Below are 22,385 nucleotides of genomic sequence, written 5' to 3' on the forward strand. Positions count from 1 at the left end.
GATGTTAACATAAGACAGGGCAGAATGTCTATGTCCATTACTGTGCTTAAATCTATGTCCATGGTATACATGTAATTACACTTCTGTACACAGACCTTTTGTAGCTACGTGCATGTTAAACATAAGCATCTACACATTCACACATATGCATCTAATTTTCTGGCAGAACAGCTCTGTGAGGCTTGGAAAAGCAGCAATCAGGGACAGCAGGTGTAAAACCTGGCAAACTTTTAACAGCAGCCTGCATCTAAGACTAACCAAGTGTAGCAGAAGGGCAACAGAGCAAGCATGGAGGACGATAGGAAAACTCTGATGGGATTCAGCACTGGGATATTCCTCTAAGAGATTTCTAGACTACACATGTGGAAGCATGATGTGTATACTGAGAGTGATCCTGGTTCACTGAAAGCCCCAACACTGATAATTAAAAATGTACCTTTTACATCTGATCAGACTTTTGCTGGTAAGAAAAAGAGTCATCATAATCTTGAGAAGCCCAAGTTCAAGCTGCAGGCAGAGGACCACCTACCTGAGATTTTCCTGTCACTGGAGCATCATTGTCCATTCTGAGCCAGCCTTCCATCCCATCTCTGAACAACGTGATACTGTGCCAGTTCCCCAGTTTGATTTTGTTTTCACTTGTTATGACTGCAACTCCAGTGCCACAGTTGAACCTGGGAGCATGAAATAGAGAGGGCAAGATGACAATATTACATTAACCAAATAACTGAATGTTGGTCTTAGAGTCCAAATATTCCCTTCAGTCCTGGGAACCTCTGTTTCACATTGCATATTAGCAGATCACAGGAAAATTAGTCAGCAGGTATACACATGATCTATTCTAAGTTTCAAACATCATTATCTGGTTTTCTCCCATGGAGAAGATTTTGCATCCTCTGGCTGTACCAAGTACATTGCAAAGCTTACCAACAGCTGAAACTGTTTCAAGATGGAGGCTATTACAATTCCTGCTATCACAGTAATTTCTCTTGGGAATTCTTCTAGCTCCTTGGTGAAAGGCAGTGTCACATTAATAACACACTGATTCTACATGAAACTGAATACTGATTGACTAAGACACCTCCAGGAGAGTCTCTGTTCAGCAGAATATGCATAAAAAGTGCCATTTTCTCTGACTGCCATTCAGTGCAGATGAAGAGAACCACAACTAAGGCAAATCACCCACTTTGTTGTTTATCATTTTGAAAGGACTCAGCCTCCCAAGTAAGGAGATTCTTGAGATATTCTTTCACATGCTTCATATCTATGGGATTGCAAGAAACATCTTCCATCTTCCTTTAAAAAACGTACAAATCCCATCTAAACAAGTGATATAAGATGAAGTTCCAAAGCCCTTGTTGGCATTAAATGCTTTCTTTTGCTACATTATCTGCAGGTCCTTTTGCTGTGAAGCAAAAACGTTGACTATGCACAGCTAAATATAGCATAAGCTTAGTAAATGTAATGGCTCACCAGCATTTCTGATATCATAGTAATGAACCCCAGACTAATGCCTTGACAAAAACTGATCATTTTGTCTTTTAACCAAGGTCTGACTAAAAAGAGTTCAATAGGGCACATGTCCAAACACTAAAGAAGGATAAGAGAAAAAAAAATTGAAGAACTATTAAATGAAGTAATACTGTCCAGTTTGTGCACTGCATGCAGCAGAAGTCAAAGACACAACAGTTATTCATCACACATAGCAAGACCTGGGAGGCGACAATGGTCTCCTCTCTTTGCATTAGATTTAGGCTGTAGTTTTTACCTGAACTGGATGCTACGTCGGATGATTGCTAGTGACATAAAATCACCACGACCATGTTCATTTTCTCCACAGTATAGCAACAAACCATCTTCTGATTCAGCCTGCAATCACAGCACCAACATGAAAAATCAAAGTCTAGGCCTCACAGTGACAGATAAATGCAAACAGCCCTGGGTGATCTTTCTCCACAAAAGGGACAGCATTTTTCAGGTTGAGTTTTTAACTTGCAGAATCAGAAATTGTTTGATCTATTTTGAATCCTGCATTTGAAGAACCTAGAAAAACATTGCCTCAATTCTTAAATTATTTAAGATGATCTCTTCTACTTACAGTATGGTACTAACTGGTCTAAAGAGAAGCCTGAAAGCATTATATACTGTCAGACATGTCCCATATGAGAAATCTGAGCACAAAGCCTAGCAAGAATGTCCTAGCAAGCCTGCTAAGTGTAGACACATCAGACTTTTTGCACATAAGTTCGCACACTCTGCTTCACACGTTCAGTCAGCCTGACACTTTCCAAGCCGAACAACCTGTGCAGGCAGGACTCCTACATATGTGCATAGCAGTTCACACAGTGGCTTTTCACAGCCATCCTGCATTTCAAACTGATAAAGTGCCAAAGGAGTGTCAGATCACCATGTGACTGTTGATGCTCTAGTGACAGTCTTGTACTTCAGCTGTGAGGCTGGCAAGTGTGCCTTACATGGGGGGCAGGGGTGCATCTGAGAGCTCGGCCACCATCCCTGTAGGCAGCCCTATCAGTTCTCTCCTTAATACACAGGCAGCATTAAGACAAGTCACTGTGGGATGTACCCCATCACTTGAGACCTCTGGTTTGAGTAGTCCAGTATCTTGCACGCATTAATAGCCAGTGTCCCAAACTTCAGAGTTGTAAAATAATGCCTACTTAAATTCTGCAAGGTCAGAAAGGAACTCTGAATATAGGGCAGTATTTTGCTGGCTGAAAATGACCACATTTTCTTATATGCAAAGCTACTGCATGCCACTTCTAACCTGTAATTCACAAAAACTCCAGGTGAACCTGTTGCTCATTCACACGGCCATAACCTTGCCAACTTACAGTGCTGCTAGTCTGCAACATAAGTATTACTAGCCCCAAGGATTCACTCATGCACTGTCTACCAATAATGATGTAAACAATTTAGCTTAATTTACCAACTTCATGTGCATTCATTGAAGGTGAAACTAAATCTTTAGAAAAGGCTATGTATAGGCTCACCACAATTACATTATAAGTTATATTGAAGCTAAATTATTGTTCCATTGTCCACAGCATCAAAATCAGATTAAAAAAATTGAAGGCTCCCAGGTGAACTTGGAATTGCTTAAACTTACTCTGAATTCAAGGGTAATTTGAAATGTCTGATAGGAGTTCTTCAGTGGTTCAAAGGTGAGGTATGAGTAGCCAGAGAACTGAGGATACTGGATAATAATATCTGAAAAACAAAAACAGAAGCATGTTATTTAGCAGTTTTCTCCCATATAAAAATCAATATACACATTTAGCACTAAATAACACCAAGTGAAAATGCAAGGCAGAGGTCATCCAGAGACAACCATTAGTCAGCAGCAGTCAACAATCTGTTGTCTTGTCCTCCCACTACTTTTCACAACTAATTCCTTTATACCAAAGGACCTAGTGAACTTGTAAAGGAACAGGATATTGAGGGCCAAACAGTTTAACTGTTGGCTTCAGTGGAAATTTCTCTAGATTTTCACGTGTCTTAGAGAAGACAGAACCCAATGACTTTATATTGATTTCCTTTTAAGAATTAATTTAACACAAAGACAAAAAAGTAATTTTCCATTTTGCAGGATTATAAAAACACATGCAGGAAATGTGGCCAGACTCTACACCACATTAGTCACTGCTGCTCCATAGCTGCTGCATCCAGCATCTGCAGAATCCTTGGATGGCTCATAAGAGCCCAGGAGTTTCCAATGCTTCCCTCAAGTCAGTTCAGGGCAGAAAGTAAAGGGAGTGATGGAGAGAAGTGAGTCCCTGAAGGCATTCCCCTCTTGCACCCCTGGCTGCAAGTCGCGCTTCATATTGTTCTTGTCAGCTGGCGTTACCAATCCATACTCTTTGTTGTCGTATGTTAGAGGACTATCCTGTCTTCAGCACAGAAAATCAGAGAGATGGCTTACTGCTACATTTGTAGATCATTTTTCTAAGCAGCACTGTGGACAGACATAGTTTCAGGCCTGAATTTTTATTTTTGCAGTGGATCTAAGTCTAGTGAGGAAGAAAGGATGAGGCATAGTATTCTTTACTATTTGAACACTGAGTGTTTTTTTCTTGTGTATTTGGATCTGGATACAGCTCTCTCAGCATTTTTGTTTGCCAGGTGTACATTTTAGGCTGAGGGGAAGAAAAGTGGTGCCATAAACCTGAATGCAACTGCTGCAGACAGCAATTAACTCATGCACTGATCACAAGCAAAACTGACTGGACCAGAGCCCCATGCAGCTGTTGATTGCAAAGAATAGTCTATTTTCATTCAGATTAATGTACTGTTTAACAATATTGGCTGCTGTGAGGAAATTCAGTACAAGGCAATATCAGTACATGATGCTACTGCTTACTCCCTAGTGAAAACAGTGGTTTTGGACCGACATTAACAAGCCCAGTCCACAAGTTATATACAGTTATGTCAGTTCAAATAAATCCTTGACTCTTCACACTTGATTAAGGCCAAAAATCACATCTGCAGATGTTCCATGTGGCTGAGTCACAACAGATTATTTTCAGAATGAGCTCTCTACTCCATCAGCAGGAGGAGATCAAACACCCTTAGTGTCTGTATCCTCAATGCATGACATTGTGCATCACGAATGTCTAACATGAGCCTGCAGAAGAAATGTGTGTCTCCAATGCTCTGCTGTGCAGAGGGATGTATCAGCTCTTTCTTAGCTGGTGGGACACCACTACAAGCAAAGGGACACTAACTTTGCATTAGCTCTGGCATTCATTTGACCTTTCACTCAGCAAACCAGATGAAAAATAAGTCCAAAGGGAAAAAAATTATCTGCTTAAGGCCCGGTAAAGGAGCTGGTCTGGCTCACCAGGTCATCAGCTCAATGTCAGGCTCAGCAAAAGGGCAAGGTTAGGTCTGCAGAGGGAAAGGACAAGGAGGTGGCAAGGAGAAGCAGGACAGCTTCCTTCAGCTCAGTGAGCTCTTGCCCTAGCTCAGCTGCCCTGTAGAGAGGCTAGAGAACATGTGGCAAGTCCTGACTGGGACAACCACATCTCCTCACATTAACCCAGGCTTCAGGTCATGCTTTCTTAACCTGGGAGGGGGTTTTGTTCCTCCCTTGCCCCAGCCTGGCCGACACAAGCGCTGGGGCTACTACTTCTGCCCTGTAGTTCTGCCCTGCAGACCATGGGCAAAGCCTCTTCTGGAGATGGTTTTACAATGGAGGCTCTGTCTCACATCTGTGCTGCAGGATCAGCATCATCTGATGGACCACACTGGAAACATGGGTGGTTCAGGTCTTCAGCTGCAGCCAAAAGGCAAAGGGGGTTGAATGTTGCTGCTGGAAGGTGTAGATGTCATGGCTGGACCCTGTCAGGCCTGGGTGCCAGCCAGCATACCTTGCTCCGTCACCTTCCCACTCCTAGATGGCGGAAGGAGCATTAACCTTCCCCATGTACCTTCACATGAGTTCTGCATTCAGCTTTAGTATAACTAAAGATAACTTCTTCAAACCTAGTTGAGGAAAGACAAGCCAAGAGGATGATATCTGAACTGGGATGTGGAAGCTGCTTCTGTTCTTAGGGATCCATTAAGCCCACACTGCCATTCCCAAAGCGCACTTTAGATGGTTTACCATGAAGCTGCTTCTTGCTCCAGAGAAAGGGAAACCAGCATCAGCACACACACATAAACCTACCTTCTGCACATGTTTCTCCTCCTTTTCCCAAGTTGCAGTGACATCGTGAGCCGCCCCGGTCGTAGTCATTGACACAAAAGCTGTTTGCAGAACAGATGGCCTCATCACAGGAGAGATCAAACAGACGCGCTGCAGAAGACATGCCACCCCTTCTTGCCGACCGAGCTGTAGTCACCCTCGTTGTGGTGGAAGGTCGTGTAGTGGTGGGAGTGGAAGTGGTGGGTTCAGAAGTGGTTGTAAGGACCCGTGAGAGGAGCCTGGAACTAGACCCTGGCGCGACCTTAGTTTCAACCAGAAATTTTCTGTTGCCTCCTTTGATAGCAGGCAGTGGTCTGAGCTGAAAATAAATAAAGGAACACAAATTCAGTAAAACCTAAAATGCTACCTGGAAATCAAACTAATACTTTCCAAGGTTCAGATCTGAGGCAACACTCATCGTCATTGAAGAAAAAGAAACTACCACATTATTATGCTTCAGCATATAATACCAGATATTAAAATTCCTGACAAGACTGAACACTTTAAAATATCAAGACTATAAAGAAAACAGGAATGCCAGAAGGTAATCTTGAAATTTACCTCTTCTATGTAAATGTCGTAGTCTGAGTCATCGATATCAAATCCATCATCATCACCAGTCACTGTGTCTGTGATGTACCGATGCCCATAGCTTCCACTTCCTAACTCCTCAGAGCCTACAAAGAGACAACTGGTATATTCAGTTCATGTTGTTTGGTTTGTTTTGTTTTTTTCTTTGCACATTAGCTCAGATCTTACCACCCCTGATTCAACACACCAAAATCTGAAGTGGTGTTAATGTTCATCCTGTGCAGACAATACAAGTGTCAGCCTGAAGATAGTAGATTCTGGCCAAGTGATACACATGCAAGTTAAAACAAAGTGAAGACCTTAATTTAATCACTTACTGTGATGCCCAAACAAAGCAGGTAAAACTTAGTTCTCCCACTGTAAACCGACTTTTTATCCACCATTCTTTCAGGAGAACAGACCTGAACGTTTTCAGGATGGATAACATTTTAATAACTGTATTGATAAGAGATCAAACTTTTCCTTTCTAAAAATACGGAGTCCTGTATCCTCCCTATCGGCGACCAAAAAATTGGAACAGCAAAAGAGATGCTTCTAGGTAAGGCTTTTCTGGCACACCTTGCTTAGGACTTTTTCTGCCTCCACTGGCTCTAATGCTCCTCAAATTAGCATCCTAAGTATATTTTAGACTATTTTTTAAAACACAATTTAGAACCTCAAAAAAAAGGAATGTGCACAAAGTTCATGTGTTTTTTAGGTGTATGGAGCACTGAAGGACTCCAGACTGGGAATGTCCAGTTTAAACAAGAGGGTCCTTGTAGAAAACATCCACGCTTTTCTGCACTTTACACAGCAAATTCTGCTTAAAAAAAAATGGTTTATGCTTTTTAGGTATTACAATTTAACAGAAATCTTGAAGAAAGATAATATGAGTAACTTCATCACTATTATTACTTGTCATTTAAGAAAGAATTGATGAACATTTGATAAATATTAAAACAACAGACTTCATAAATTTGCCTTTACCATAAAATATTTTGCAGTCACTTAAAAGGAGCATTTTGCTTTACAAAACCTCTGTACAGGTTGACCATGTGTGCTTTATTTCAGCAGCTGCAAGCTGTCTGTATTTTCTCCCAAGTTAGCAGGTCCTCTGCATTGCAACATGGAGAGACACAAAGTCTTGCTGGGCAGTGGCTGTTGGGGGAAAGGAGACCTTACAACCCAGAAAATGCCACCTGATGGTAGTGAGAGCTTCACTGCCACCACTGAACAACCCAATGGATCCAGACAACACTAAGGAAGCTCAGCAGACTTTCAGAGGGAGCAGGGTGGGCACAGTGCTGTCGGACCCTTTGAGCCTGTCTCACTGGGGTCAGCCATCTCCCACCTCAGTGGAGGATAAAGAAAAAACATCTCACTGACCTGATTCAGGCAGAAGAGCACTTGTCTAAATCTTATTGTACTCTCTTTTCCTTTGCCGTGACTGCAATCCAGAAATCCTGGCAGAGAGTTATGAAACCAAGCATATGTGCACCAGATACAAATGCAAGCCTGGCTAATTGGTTACCCACCATACACTCTGTCACAGTTACTTATCAATGGGCTTTACATGTTACACGAGCATACAGAAAAAACAGAAGCAGATGAGTAGAGGTAGTGAAGCATACATATTTGAAACCAAAACAACACGGGAGGCTGGGAAAGAAAGTGTATAAACTTTTCCACTCTAATAGGTATACCTAATAATCTGTAAATAATACACTTTAACTGTATATTAAACATAATTATTCAGCACAGAATTCTACCAGCTGTGGTAAGCAGAGAACTCATAGCTTTGTAACTGGTAATGAGAGGAGGCTAACTGGATAAACTACATCCTGATAACTTCTGTGCGTGACTGTGAATGCATAGGCAAAGGTTTACTACTGGAGAAACAGACCACAGGTTTATGAACTGGTTGCAATCCTGCATTCAATATGGAAAACAATAGGTATTATCCAAATGTGAGCAAAATATCCTCCTCTTAGTATTCACCTGTATAGTCACTCAGGTTCATCAGGACCACAGGATAATTTTAGTCCAAGTAGGAAAGATGAACAGAATAGAATGGAATGGAATGGAATGGAATGGAATGGAATGGAATGGAATGGAATAGAATAGAATAGAATAGAATAGAATAGAATAGAATAGAATAGAATAGAATAGAATAGAATAGAATAGAATAGAATAGAATAGAATAGAATAGAATAGAATAGAATAGTTACGTTGGAAGGTACCTATAGCAATCATCTAGTCTGACTGCAAGGCTGACCTCTTCCATCTATCACTGCATCAGAAGCTCCTTCTTTGGCAACATTGCTTTTAGAAGACATGCATTTTTACAAAAGAATTTCAGTGTGCAAAACCTCAAACATAAACATAAATGTGATTTGCAGCTTAACAGAAATTATATGAACAAAACAGAGCCCAGCACTAACTCAGCTCCCAACAGATGCAGCAATTTTTAGCTCACTACAATACTGCTGCTTTTAAGTCACATGCATAATATTACTTATTGCCTTTATACTGTGTGTCTGAAACTAGTTCAGAACTAATTCAGTCCTTCTAATACATTAAACTGTAATTTCCCTAGGAGTAGCAGAAGCCATAAAGCTAAACTGGGAAAAGGAAAGGAAAAAATCACAGTTCTGTGTCAGGAAAAGAAATATAATCTATACTTGTACGAGCTGTGATATGCAAACTCCCCTTTCTAATTTAGAAGTCACAAGCTACAAAATAAACATCTATTGTATCTTGTTTCCACAAAGACAAGACCCACCCCAAAAATAAGCCCTAGCTTGATTTTTCAGGATTTTTGAGGATGCTCGAAATAAAAGCCTTAATCCAAAAATAAGCCCTAGTTACGGTTCATTTAAAAAAGTGAATTTAAGTAGTTCAGGCAGATATACGTGTAGAAAAGTAAGCATCTATTGGAGCAAAAACTAATATAAGACCCTGCCTTCTTTTCAGGGAAACAATGCAGACCAAATTCTGCCACACTTTTTCTCTTTTAAAGGAAACTTTCTGTTGGTTTAATGGGATTTAGGTTCAAGAAGAACAGCAGGAATGAAGCAGTAGAGAGCATGAAGTATCTCCATATACATATGTAGGAAAATGTTAGGCCTCAAATTCACATTCAGGTGTGCGCACCTGCTTTACATGTATATATATATAATTTTAATGCCATGCCAGTTTTACAGAAGAGTTAACTCTCCTGTTTTGAGTGGACTTATCACCAAACTACATCAATAACCACCAGCATGCAGTGAGATCTGGTAATTTAGGAGAGACAGGCAGCTCCCCAAACAGAAGATGTGTCTCTTTCATCTAGCAGACCAAAATGTTACATGCCTTTGCAACAGAAGATCTAGGGAGACTAAATGTACCTACTATTTTAAACCAGATAATGATTCCTTTCACCTTGTTGCACTGGTACAACATTTAGAGCCTGGAGAGAGCAAAGAAAGTATCACTTATTGTTGCTGGTAGAAAAGACTGCTTTGAGGCACTTCTTCAAAGACCTTCTGGACATAAGTGGCATCACTAGGAAAAGTATAACTTCAGAAGTAGTCCTAATATCCATACTCTCAAATATTAGGTCCCAAATCTCTGCTTTGACTCCCTCTGGCTCTGAGTTTCAGCCAGCACATGCTGCATTACTTGATGATCTGTGAGCACTTTTGGTAACACATAGCACACTTGGGAGCAATGAAGACATGCAGTAGCACTCTCCTCTAACTATGCCTGATGCTGAATTTATACAGGTGAGTACACACACCAACGATGAGACCATCTAACAGCCCACTGGCTTCTCAGTCACCTTGCTCTGCCCCACATTTAGTGTTTGCTCACTGGATGTGACAGGATACCCACATGTGACATGATGCAACAAAACTGCAAAATAACAGGAAGTAGAGAAGCTAACATGACTTTTTGTAGACAAACCCCCGCGCAAGCCCATATCTTGAATGCATTGTGTGGCTTTAGTGGAGAGCTCATCTCACAATGGGTGGCAAATCGGGGACAATTAGGCAAAGTGATACTCTGCAAATATCAAAACAATGACTACAGAGATTGTAAGTGTGCTATATTTAATTAAATCAGTGTTTCACTGTACAAGGAGATGAAGCCTGTCCTGTTTTATAATTAATTGTAAAACCTGTGGCAGGTCATGAACTTCAGACAGCTTATTTTCCAATAATCAGGGGTTAAGTTCTACCAAAGAAATCTTTCTCAAAACAAAGAGAAAGCCACACAAACTTTCGTTTTTCCTATTAGGTGGCCACCAGTGTACTGACGAGGAGACACCAGAGAGCATAGCGGGTACATCACTGGTCACTGCAACATGGGCAGATTGAATGGAGGTGTTAACAGACTGATTGCCTTCATGCAAAACCTCTCACAGGTCTAAATCCAACATACATTAGAGACATTTTAATCTGAGTTTTATTTTTGTCAGTGACTCACAGTGAAGGACTGCATATTGCTTGGCCTGTCTCTTGCTTTTTGTCCCTGTCTGTATAAATATGAATGCTGCCTTTGTAAAGCTTTTTGAGACCTGCAGGAAGCAGTTCTGTGGAAAACCTTCTCCATTTGCTATCTCCAAGACACATCACCACCATTTACATCAAGGTTTGGGCCCAAGGGACTGTTCTTTTGCTGTTCCTGAGCCTCAGCAGACACATTCACGCACTATGCAGATATTTAAGCACCTGAGCAAATGCCTCACTCAGTATGAGCCTGATGGTAATGGCCAGGGCCAGAGGAAGGGATGTACCCAGATTAAGCAGCCACTTCTTTCACATTTGCTGTGGAGAAAAGCAGAAGGGTATTTTTAACAGAAGACACTTCCTCTGTTAGTCTGGCAAAGCTCAAGGCTGGTGACCTTCCAGGCACAGAGCAAACCCCATCTGTTTCCCCAGGAGATGAAGGGTATTTAAGCGATGCAGGTGATGACACTTTGTTTGATTCTTTGGGATGGTTTATTTTGTTGTTACTAAATTTGATATTTGAAAACTTTTTTTTCAAGTAAATTGCCAATGACACATTGACAGATTTGATACAGAAAAAAAACCAAAAAACAAAAAGCGAACCAAACCAAACCAAAACAAAACAAAACAAAACACCAAAACAACAAAAAAACAAATAGTGAAATACCTGCAAACTCCATCTGTAATTAAGAAAGGCAACTAACATTTATTTATTACAACTTTTCCCTCTAGAAAAAAAAAAAAAAAAAAAAAAAGAAAGAAACCAAATCACCAAGCAATTAGGACCCTTGGGGAAACTTGCCCTTGCTTTCCTCCCTCAAAACGGAGCAATGTAACATAAACAAAGCATACATCTTTTACCAAGTAAGGGGGTAACTGCTTATAATCAAGGCCACATGTGCTACTTGCACAGACCTTGGGAGGTCTGTCACATAGATTATACTGTCAGCAACCCTTCTGAGGCACTTTTTAGCAAAGGCAAGTTCCCTGTGCTGACCTAAAATGATGCAGACAAGAGTACTGCAAAGCCAGCCACCTTCTAAAACCAAAATGGAAGAATTACACGTGTGATTGAGATAAACCCCAGTGGCAAACTCTCCCAAGTAGCATGGACTCAGTGTCTGCAAGACTCATCTCTGTTTCAGCCTGCCTAGAAGAGCTGCAAGAGACCCTACACAATGCAACACAGACCCTGAAGTTCCACTGCATTTGAGGTAATTCTAGGAGCTTGTTCTTCAGTTAAAATAATAATCAGAAAAGTATTACTTATTTCAAAAGAAGCATAAAATCCAGGATATGAAAACATAATACTACAATTTTTTAAAATGCAGACACACTAAGGACCTTAGTGCCAGCACTATTTGGACTAAGTGTAATGCAAAGGAGCCAGACATCATGTGCACTTCTGCCAGCTTTCTAAGATATTTCAGGTATTTCTGTGGAATATACAGGCACCCAGAAAATAGCATCAAATATCGGTGGCATGTTTCACTGTTTACACTGCACCATTTTAATAATGACGAGAGTAACTTCTACAATGCACACCCCAAAGAGCAAAAGTGCATCGTTTTCAGACATGTCAGCTGAATGTCCAGTAGCCACAGGTGGCTAAGAGGTATCTGCTGGCACTTCGAGAAACTCAGGCATCCGGTGTCATTTGAGATGCATTACGGTACCTGAGACATCCCCAGAGGACTGTCAGGTATCTGGGAGATGTCTGGGAGGCACTTGTCTTCCTGCAGTGACAGCTGAAAACCCACCAGACCTAGGAGACCCCAGAGCCACTTAATATCTATACCTGAGCAACCAAAGTGAATTATTAATGTAACCATTGGCTTTCTGGCTACTAGAAGGGAGAAGATACCCATAGGTACATAATGTGAACAAGGAGTGAGTTTCACTTGGTTGCTCTTAAGCTTAGCATGCACTTTTTGTTACATTAAACTTGTCAACAGTTTAAATCACTCTCCAGAATATTTTAGTGTTTGGGGGGAAAAAAATGTTCAGCCTATGCATGGCTTTAATCAGGGACATTTTTTCACAACAGAAGTTTAGCTTTTCTATTAATGCACAATGTAGTTGTGTATCTGGTTTATATCAAACCAGTTTCTTACACAGATATCACCACTAAAGTCAAGTGAGAGCTCCGATACTCAGCTACACTCTTGATTTCAGTAAGTCACAGAACTTATTTCTGAAAGCATGCAAATTTTGTTGCCTTTGAACACCACTCCTTGCTCTGCAAAAAATGGTTGTTATGAAGACAGGTATCCAAAAGATAACACAGGTTTTCATGGATAGTGGCTATATAAAGTTTTAAGCCTATTTGCAAAATCCACCCTGGAAACTAAGAGCAGACTGGCAAAAGAACAACATTTGCATTTGCCAAATGACCCAGAGTTTGCTGAAGTAGCCTGAAGTACAAGTGGCCAGGTGCAGGGCTGGAGCACATCACGGACATGACGTGGGCCCAGGCTGTGGGAGATCTGCACGCTCATGACGGTCTTCCTACAACATTGCCAGCCCCTTGGTGCAGGGAGACCAGCCTTTCAACCACAGTGCCCACCAGGGACTGGCACCGAGTTTTTGAGCCTACTCAGAGAGCAGTGCAACATACATAATATATTCAATTTTCAGATCTGATCCAGACACAAAGCTCATGTCCTCTATGAACCTCTCTAGAAATCGATGTTTATAAACATCAGGCATGAATCTGATTCCAAGCTCTACTCACCAAAATCTATGTTTTAGAGCTATCTTGAGAGGTCTCTGCAGAACAGGTGGTTTCCAAAGGCAAAGTGGCTATCCCAGAGTGCCACAGTAATAAGCACAGCATGAAGACTACTCCACCCTGATTAACAAAGCTGAAAAACTTGATCTTTTCTGACCAAAGAATGTAGCTATTCACATCCAAAGATAAACAGGATACCAAGGAGAACAGAAGCATGCCTAAGGCAGCAGGAGCTGGCCCTTGAGGATCCCAGGGCCAAGGAACCACAGATCATGCCACACCTTTGTAGTTTTCACAAACATTTGCTTCAGAGGTTAAACTCACGAGTTCAGCAGTCATAACAAACTTCATGCAAACTGCTCATGGGACTGAATTTATGACAGAGGGGAAAAAATGGTAACTGCCATAGAAGAGTCAATGAAAAGAAGGAATTCTGAGATAGGGAAGCAGTTTAGAAATAAGTCCAAAACAAATTTGGCACATTAAGGATACATCTCAGTTAGTGCCCATACCCTGCCAGCCTTGGATCTGCTTCCTGCATTGACTCTCTTCGTGACATTGGGTTTTTGCTGTGCAAGAGATGTGATTTGCATGAATCTCAATGTGTTCTGCATCATGTTGATTTAGATTCTCACACACAGCTATGACTTTGGGGGTGATGAGAAGAAACAGCACCTCCAAGTCAGCCCACAGAGACATGAGCACTGACAGAGGATTACATCTCAAGGAAGGACATCAGAAGTTGTGTGCTGGACTTACCTCTTATTGCAATGTGCATGTCCTACATTGTTAGACAAATGTGAATACAATTGTTAACAAGTTCTGATTATTCAAGTATGAATGCACTTTCAACTATGCAGCTTTTGATCAAAAAGAGGTGCTTGTTTGTTTATATCATTATTTTCATGACTGTGCCTAATTGTTTAAGTGTCTTAATCTTCAGAAAATAGTACAGATTTGCTTTGGTCTTTCTGAGTTCTTTCAATTATAAATGTAATATTTACAGTTCAGTTTCCAAGAACATAAAGAAAGGCGAACAACAGACTTGTCTCTCTCATTTCTCTACACAATATTCACTTATCAATTCTGCATGAAGCCAGCGTAAAAGTCAGTAAGTAGTGGTTCAAAAATATCTGGCAATGATCTCCAGAGCAGAGAAACAGCATAAAGGTGCTTCTGCCTGGAGCTTTTCAAATCTTTGCTTGTGGCTTGACTTTCACAGGATGCTGCAAGCTCCACAGACAGGACCAAGACATGTCCAACAGGGGGTGCCTGTGCTTGGAGAGTGATCCTTTCCATCAGAAGCGTTCCACAGGTCACCCCAATATGCTTTAATTACAGATATACTTTATTTTTATGTGGCTTTAATTACAAAAAGGCATTTCTACTTACGGAATGTTCGAATGACATCACTTGGTGCACTGGCGGGGCTCGATCCATAGGAGTTTGCTGCTCTGACGGCAAACTGATACTTGGTATTTGGGAGAAGTCCCTTGAGAACCATGGACTCCATCTGGATCTGCTCTCTTATTACTGTCCAATTGCTGTCAAGGTCTGGCCTTCAGGATCAAAAAAAGCCAAGATCATAAATAATTAAAGCTGGCTGTAAAAATTAATTGCCTTTAAACTTCCCTGGGAAATGCACAAATAAATGAGATATAAGCCTGCTAAATCATCACTGAAATCCTTCACTCTCAAAGGGGCCAGACTGTGCAAACATTACTAAGCTGTGAAGCCTGTGATACCAAAACTACACAGTGAGACAAAAACAATACTCTGATTTTCCTTATACAGCCAAGGAGGAGGTTTAGAGGACAATTTGACAAATCAAGTTCTGTTTATCTGTTTTCATGGATTTTGGGTTCACGGTTTTCAAGTGGAGACGCATTTCTGGCAGTTCCTGATGCCCTGTTTGGCTGTATACTTTGCAATAGAGGAATAGATCCTGGTTTACTACTAAGAGTTTGTGCTGTAATGTCACTAAGTCTCTTCAAACATATACAAATACTAGGAGGATGAGAATCTAACATTTGATCTCACAATCCACCCACACTGGATAATCTGGATCCAATTTCACTTCAGAAAACAAACACACACTACAAAACAAACAAATAAGCAAAAAATAACAAAAAAAACCCCAGAACAATAGTTCAGAGAACCTGGTCTATGTATGTGGACTTTTTAACAGAATTCCTATGTCTGCCTTTGGACAATGTCTGGTTAACTCCTGATTCATACTGGAAGTGAACTGCCAATAAATGCTTGCTTAAAGTGTGCTATAATCCATCTCAAATCACAGTACAACCATTCACATGGCAGTTTGGTCTCAATGCTGAAGTTCATATGCAGAGGGACTTCGGAAAGCGGGGGGCTGCTTCAAATATTCAAGTATTCTGATGCTTTCACACTATATCCATTCTCTCTAAAAGTAGTCTCTTCCTATCAAAGAGACAAAGGAGTGAGAAGGTAAACAATACAAACAAAATTAAAATGTAAGCATTAGGAAACCTATGAAAGAAATTAGGGACAAAAATTACTTTCAGAGAAAATTATTCCAGTGTCCTTTTCTAAGATGTCCTTGTGATATTTATTACAGGAAATAACCTCCAAGTGCTCCGTGAATCTACCAATGTTTACACAGGACTAGCTGCAAACGTCTCCAACAGTCTTGCAATGAAAATTATAGCACAAGCCAGGGGTTCTGTATGTGTTTATTTGCAGCTGGAAGGAAATGCCAAAGTTAATGTATGTTTTCTTTTACCAGTCAATACAAGATTTATTGATCACTGAGGTTTCATTGCTTTATGCCAGCAGGGCAAATACTGCGAGAAAGCAGCAGCTCCCAGCTGCCCTGCTCCTATGCATGAAGGCACACCGGGTGTGAATATTTTGTTGGCTCACTAAAAATAAAATCAGACAAATGCAGAAGATGTAATGACAGCAAAACAGACCATCTTAAGTCACCCTTCACCACCATTTCCTGGTAGACAGGAGGGCATTTATTTTGGCTACTCTTTCATTGTTTCCCTTCTCTGAGCTTTTGATGCCTGGGCCAAAATGAAAACATATAGTGTTTTCCAAATGAAAGCTCTTAACACTGCTTCCTTGCTCTCTTTGGAGTGTCTTTTTTTGGCTCTCATTCCAGCCCAAGGAATTCCTGTTAGCTCTAGAGCTGCCACACGAGTCCCTTTGCACCAGACTCTGCTGATGCCTGCACCCAAATGGAAACATATATCTAATAAATCAACTCAAACCAGGTACTGGACCCTACAAAGATTTAGGAGATAACACAAACTGTAGGCTAGCCTTCAACTCCACTGTCTTTTGCAGGATTTCCTCTGAAGAAGTGAATATTAAAGGAAATGCCTGCAGATCCTTAAGTATCTGCAGCTGAAGGAAAGAGGGAGATTTATCACTTGACCTTTGCTATTTCTCCAGAAAGCTCCCTGTACAAGCAAATCGATACAAGATGAAAAAATGGCAAACAGATGGGGAGAGGAACACAACAAACTCAGCTGGTGACTGTGTCCAGGGACAGCCAGCTCCCATGTTTTCTAAGCTGTGAACATTTTGTTGAAAACTGTCTCCATGGTTCTTTTTGCATAAAAGTTTGTGTCAGCTCTTACATCAGAGGCGGTCATTTTGATGCCACTTTTCCCATCTTTTTGCAGTGCTACATTTCCTGGTCTGGCACAGATCTCTCTGTCTATAGCTGAGACCTCTCAGGGCCCCTCCAGAAGTTTCATCTGTGCACGGGGAGATCAGACAAATTCCATGGGCACTTTCTGCTCTTGAAGTTACACCTGTGTATTTCCAACACAGAAATGCCATGTAGTAAGGATCTGGCCTGTGACAAAGTCAGAGCATTTTTAAGATAATAAACATACATGCAAAGTCAATAGGACTGCATGAATGTAAATTGAGGGCAGAATTCTGACCCAAATGTACTCAAACATTTGGATTATTGCTTTACGTTGTAACCTGGGGACTGATTCAACTGCAGAAAGGAAATCTTTCTGATGTAAAGAACAATTTTATACTCACTTGAACTTCTTCTTAAAATCACCTGAAAATGATTTAACAGAGTGAAGCACCTGCTATAAATCAATTTTTTATAAGGTTTTTGATTGCTCCCATCTCAAGTGGCAAATTCATCCCTACATTATTTTTTAATATTCTTAGAAATAATAAATATGTTGTATAATGCATTCTTATCTGCTATGGAAAATAGTAATTGTAGAAAATAACACACTACAGAGTACTATTTTTAGTAATTATTATTATTTAGTTTTATTGTGACACTTTATACAAAATATATCAGCCAATATGCCAGGTTGATTCTGAGGAAAGGAAAAGCAGACAATTCTCTAACCTCATTCTTTTGTTAAATATTATTCTGATGCTGTCTAAAATTGTTAAGCACTTCTTCCCTAATTTCCACATCTTCCACTCTCATTTTTCATTAATTTCCTTTTCAAGGATTTAACTTCCACAAACAGTGAGGTAAACGTTGCGGCAGATGTATCTGTTTAATACATTAATCAGGAAAACAGTATCAAAGTTACTTTTGTTGGGCATTAGGAGGTGTCTCATTGGTCAGATCTGTTGCTTCAGGCTCCTTGCAAAAAAACCTGAATATGACTGCACAGTTCAGTACAGCATCAGGGACAGATCGTTCAATAGGGATTCAGGGATAAACCTTTATGGGGGGGCAATGGCAGGAAGATGTGCCAGGGGAGGTTTAGGTTCTACAGCAGGAAAAGATTCTTCTCCCAGAGGGTGGTGGAGCACTGGAACAGGCTCCCCAGGGAGGTGTCACGGCCCCAAGCCTGGCAGTGTTCAAGGAGAGACTGGACAAACATCCTCAGACACATGGTGTGAACTGTGGGGTTGTCCTGTGCAGGGACAGGAGTTGGACTCTGATCCTTGTGAGTCCCTTCCAGCTCAGGGTATTCTATGATGTGATGATTCTATGATAGTATGTTTAAGTCCAGGGTCTCACTTTAGAAGCTTTCATAAGAATACCATTTGTAATAAACCATTTCTCAGCATAAATCAACAAACTATTTACAATGAGCCTGCAAGCTTTCACAGACACCATTAGCTATTTTGAGTTTAGCATATTCTTTCACACATTCCCTATGAACTGTGCCATGACCGGTGGGCCTAGATTTGCCCTCCTGATTTTCAGTATTTAGCCAAGTTGGGATTATGGTCTCCTTAGTGGCCTCTAACAGTCAACAGCAGAGCAGAGCCTGAGTTAGACCAGCTCATCCTACATCTGAAACCATCTTCAGCCCTCCACTGCATAAAGCAAACAAAAATGTTCCTCAATAAACCCATGAAAGTGCCTAAATTAAGGCCCAAATTTAGACCCCAAGCAGAAACAGACTGCAGGTTACCTCTGGTTTCAATTAGATTCTGGTATATGCAAACAACTAATATGTCGTGAATTTTGATGAGGTTTTAATCCCCAATATCAGAGCTGAGAAAATGAAATGACTATTTTTCCCTCATCTCAGTCTCCCAGCATGGCTCTTCTAGGGTCAAAGCCATAAAGTTAGTTCTAAGAGAACTGAAATGATGTAAACAATGTCATAGTTTAAAGGTTTTTGTTTCACCCAAGAGAAATTACAGATTTGCATAATAAAGTCATTAATTTTGCAAAAGCACAGGATAATATTCTATTTCTTTTACATAAGAGGATTTAATAATAAATTTTCTTGCACTGTTTTGTTTTGGTTTTATATTAGTTTAATTGAACAGCTTTAACTCATGTTAATACATTTTATAGTAATTAAAACTATATGCAGCAAAAGACAATGGAGCTTAAAGTTAAATCTTTACCTCTAACTGCTGTTAGGGCTTGTGGCTCATTGAACTTCCTCCCAATATATAATCAAGTTTCCAAGTCTAAGAGAGCATAATCCCAAAATTAACAAATACACTTCCATCTTAGCTTTAAACCTCAAACTAAACAGTGTAATCCAAACATTGTGCTGTTATCAAATTCTTTCCTTAAGTCTGAAAACAATGAAACACTGAAATTTCAATTACTCTCATCTTTCGACTTCAGCAGTGAAGGCAGCTTTCCACTCCCTGGCTGAACAAAAGCCTTCAAGAGTGCACTTTCAGTGTGTCAGATGGAGATGATGGTGCTCACTTCTTCCATTAGCAGTTTCCCAGTGCTATGAAGAGGTGTACATAAACCTGCAGGATCCAACTTCCAGCAAAAGCACGGGGGCAGAAGTGCAGTCAACCAGAAGCCAAGAAAATCCCTTCCCCATCCACCAAGCTAACAAGCTTGAAGATATGGGGAGAAGAGATAAGGGTTCAGATAACTATTGTGCTCAAAAAATAGATACTGGAGAAATTCCATAGTAATGCTACAGTAGAGTTTACATGATGGCCATAGTGTATCTTCAGCCATCATGTCCTGTCTCCCAATACAATGAACATTGTATGGCTTCCCACTAAATATGGAGCATTTTGATTCAAACACAAAACTGCAACATAAGTTCACAAGCAGGCTTTCAGCCTGGGGATTCTTTTCATTATATCAATTTCTTCTACATTGCAACCAGACTTTCAGCACTGAAAACCAATGGATCTTTATGTCTGTTTTAATAATTATTATTTTAAAAAATGAATGTGTTTTTCTGGAGAACAATTTTTTTTACATTTACAGCTCAGAGTAGCTAAAGAAGCAATTCTCCTGACCCTACATATGCATCTTATAAATGCAACCTGATTGGCAACTTTTCACAGTTCAGTTCTATTACTGCAAATTTTACAGAGTGTAACATAAAAGAAAAACAAACAAGCAAACAAAACACCAACAGTTCACCTTCCCCCAAAAAATCTAAACAGTAAGGTCAGTGTTTCATTTAAACTTGATTAGCATTAGGACAGCAAAACAAGTCTGAGTCCTGCAAGCTCCAGATCAAAAAGACTTTCACCAGGTAAAACTGCCTAACATATGAGTTTGCAATTTGTGGATTATTTCTTATAGCAGCCCAAGGTACTACTGCTCAAGGGAACTGCTCTGCCACAGACTGTTCTCTGTGTTTGATGACAGGAGAAACTTAAAACTTCATTCACCCATTCCTTTATGAGAGGGAACAGATCAAATTAGACCTTATTTTCTTCAATCGGAAGGTATGAATTATTGGTGATTTTATAAAAAATTAGATTATTTCTAGTTTTGTCTTTAAATTTTCATGGTAATGCATTGAAAGGAAAACTAAGTGTACTATACACAATAAGTAAATAAGTAATAAGAAGATGCTATACGCAGTTTAGTAGTGCAGTTTACCTGTATTGCACAAACACTGAAATTCAGACTTCACTGGCAAACTTGCCTGATAAACTCCACCATGTAGTACTGGATGGGAGAACTTCCTTCACTCACTCCAGGCTTCCAGGACAATGCAACTTCTGAATCAGAAACTACCACAATCTGAGGCTGATAGGGCGGCGCGGGGGGCATGCACTTATCTAAGCCAGAAGAAATGCAAAGGAATAGCATTAGAGCAGCTGATTGACTAATACACAAAATAACCCAGTACCCACAGACTTGGGAATCAAAGTCATAGGCTCCTCCCCTCAACTCTTGCCCCTCTAATACCCCACACTTGTGGAAAAGTAATAGCAAAATATTACAATACTGCACATGACAGAGATTGGGGTGCAAGTGACCTGCTGTGTTATAGGTATGTGCCCTGGCATTTTCACAGGAGAAAGCCATGTGTGCAGTGTTACCTTGGGATAAGGTTGTCACGTCTCTGGGCATGCTGGGTCGTCCTTTCCCTGCCCAGCCATATGCTCCAACGCTAACGCGGTGAGGAGTGCCTGGCTTTAGGTCACCAATAACAACTTCCTACAAGAGTCAAGAGAGCAGAAGATAAGAACATTGTGAAATCTGTTTCATGTAGCTGGGGACAGCACTGTGAGCTGGGATTCATGGACCTTAGACAGCATTTTCCATGTAACCTCCTAGGAGGATTGTCTCCAGCCCAGCTCAGAAGCAACAAACACAAACACAGCACCACATGTTTCCTCTCAAGCTGCAGCTTCACCCCAGGGGAATCCACAGGGATGACCTGGGCCCATTTCTCAGTGTAACTCACAAGGTTGCAGACTGTGTGCATTTGCTGGCGAAGTCAAAGTCACATACTATTCCCTCCCTTGAGCCTATTGCTGACATTTGGTATCAGTCTGGTGCATTTTTATTTTTTTAATAGTTTTTGTTTGTTTGTTTATTAGTTTCTTTGTTTTTCTTTTAAATCCAGAAACTGTAGAAACTCCTGAGAAAGAAGCAAGTTGCTGCAGTGTGAACTGATAATATTTCATTTCTCATGAAGTAGAAACCAGTCCCATTACCTCTCACAGTTTTCCTAATCTAGCTAACTGTTGTGACCTGAAGTATTTCCTTTATTTGTCCTTCTGACATAAACACAGAAAGAGCAACCCACAGACAGCTACTATAAGGGAGGCCATGCAGACCTCCACTTGAAGAGCTTGTGCTGCTGAATACTGTTCAGAGGAGCCTGCTCAAATCTCCCAGAAATTAGCAAATGTCACCAAACCATTTTATCACTGGTTGGGTGGACATATCATGGATCAATTTCAGAAATTTAGATCTGATCTTTAATGGATGATATGTACATGTATATAGAAATTCAGAATTCTTTACTGCAGCCTATCTGTAGAGAGATGCAAATTCCAGATTTATAAATTCTGACAGCATATACAAGTAAATAGAGATACTGCGATCCACACCACAGACTGCTTTGGTGTGGAAAAAAACACAAAAATCTCTTTTGCAGAGATTTTTCTTCTGTTTTTCATTCTCTCATATTAAAAATATTATTCACAGTGCATGTGA

General features: G+C 40.5%; 1 protein-coding gene across 3 annotated transcripts in view; it reads right to left on the minus strand.

Moving 5' to 3' along the window:
• EGFLAM (EGF like, fibronectin type III and laminin G domains) overlaps window positions 1–22,385 on the minus strand; it is a gene marked incomplete at both ends in the record, with an annotated part of 75,903 nt that overhangs the window by 27,270 nt on the left and 26,248 nt on the right. For all 3 annotated transcript variants that reach the window (XM_080362381.1, XM_080362380.1, XM_080362379.1), the window contains 8 exons: window positions 530–674; window positions 1,769–1,869; window positions 3,128–3,228; window positions 5,687–6,023; window positions 6,266–6,381; window positions 14,891–15,057; window positions 20,848–20,995; window positions 21,260–21,377. In XM_080362381.1, the coding sequence (XP_080218507.1) occupies window positions 530–674; window positions 1,769–1,869; window positions 3,128–3,228; window positions 5,687–6,023; window positions 6,266–6,381; window positions 14,891–15,057; window positions 20,848–20,995; window positions 21,260–21,377 (1,233 nt within the window). The remainder of the gene's footprint in view (window positions 1–529; window positions 675–1,768; window positions 1,870–3,127; window positions 3,229–5,686; window positions 6,024–6,265; window positions 6,382–14,890; window positions 15,058–20,847; window positions 20,996–21,259; window positions 21,378–22,385) is intronic.

The sequence above is a fragment of the Nesoenas mayeri genome (assembly GCF_963082525.1).
Source record: "Nesoenas mayeri genome assembly, chromosome: Z".
In the NCBI taxonomy this organism is placed as follows: domain Eukaryota; kingdom Metazoa; phylum Chordata; class Aves; order Columbiformes; family Columbidae; genus Nesoenas; species Nesoenas mayeri.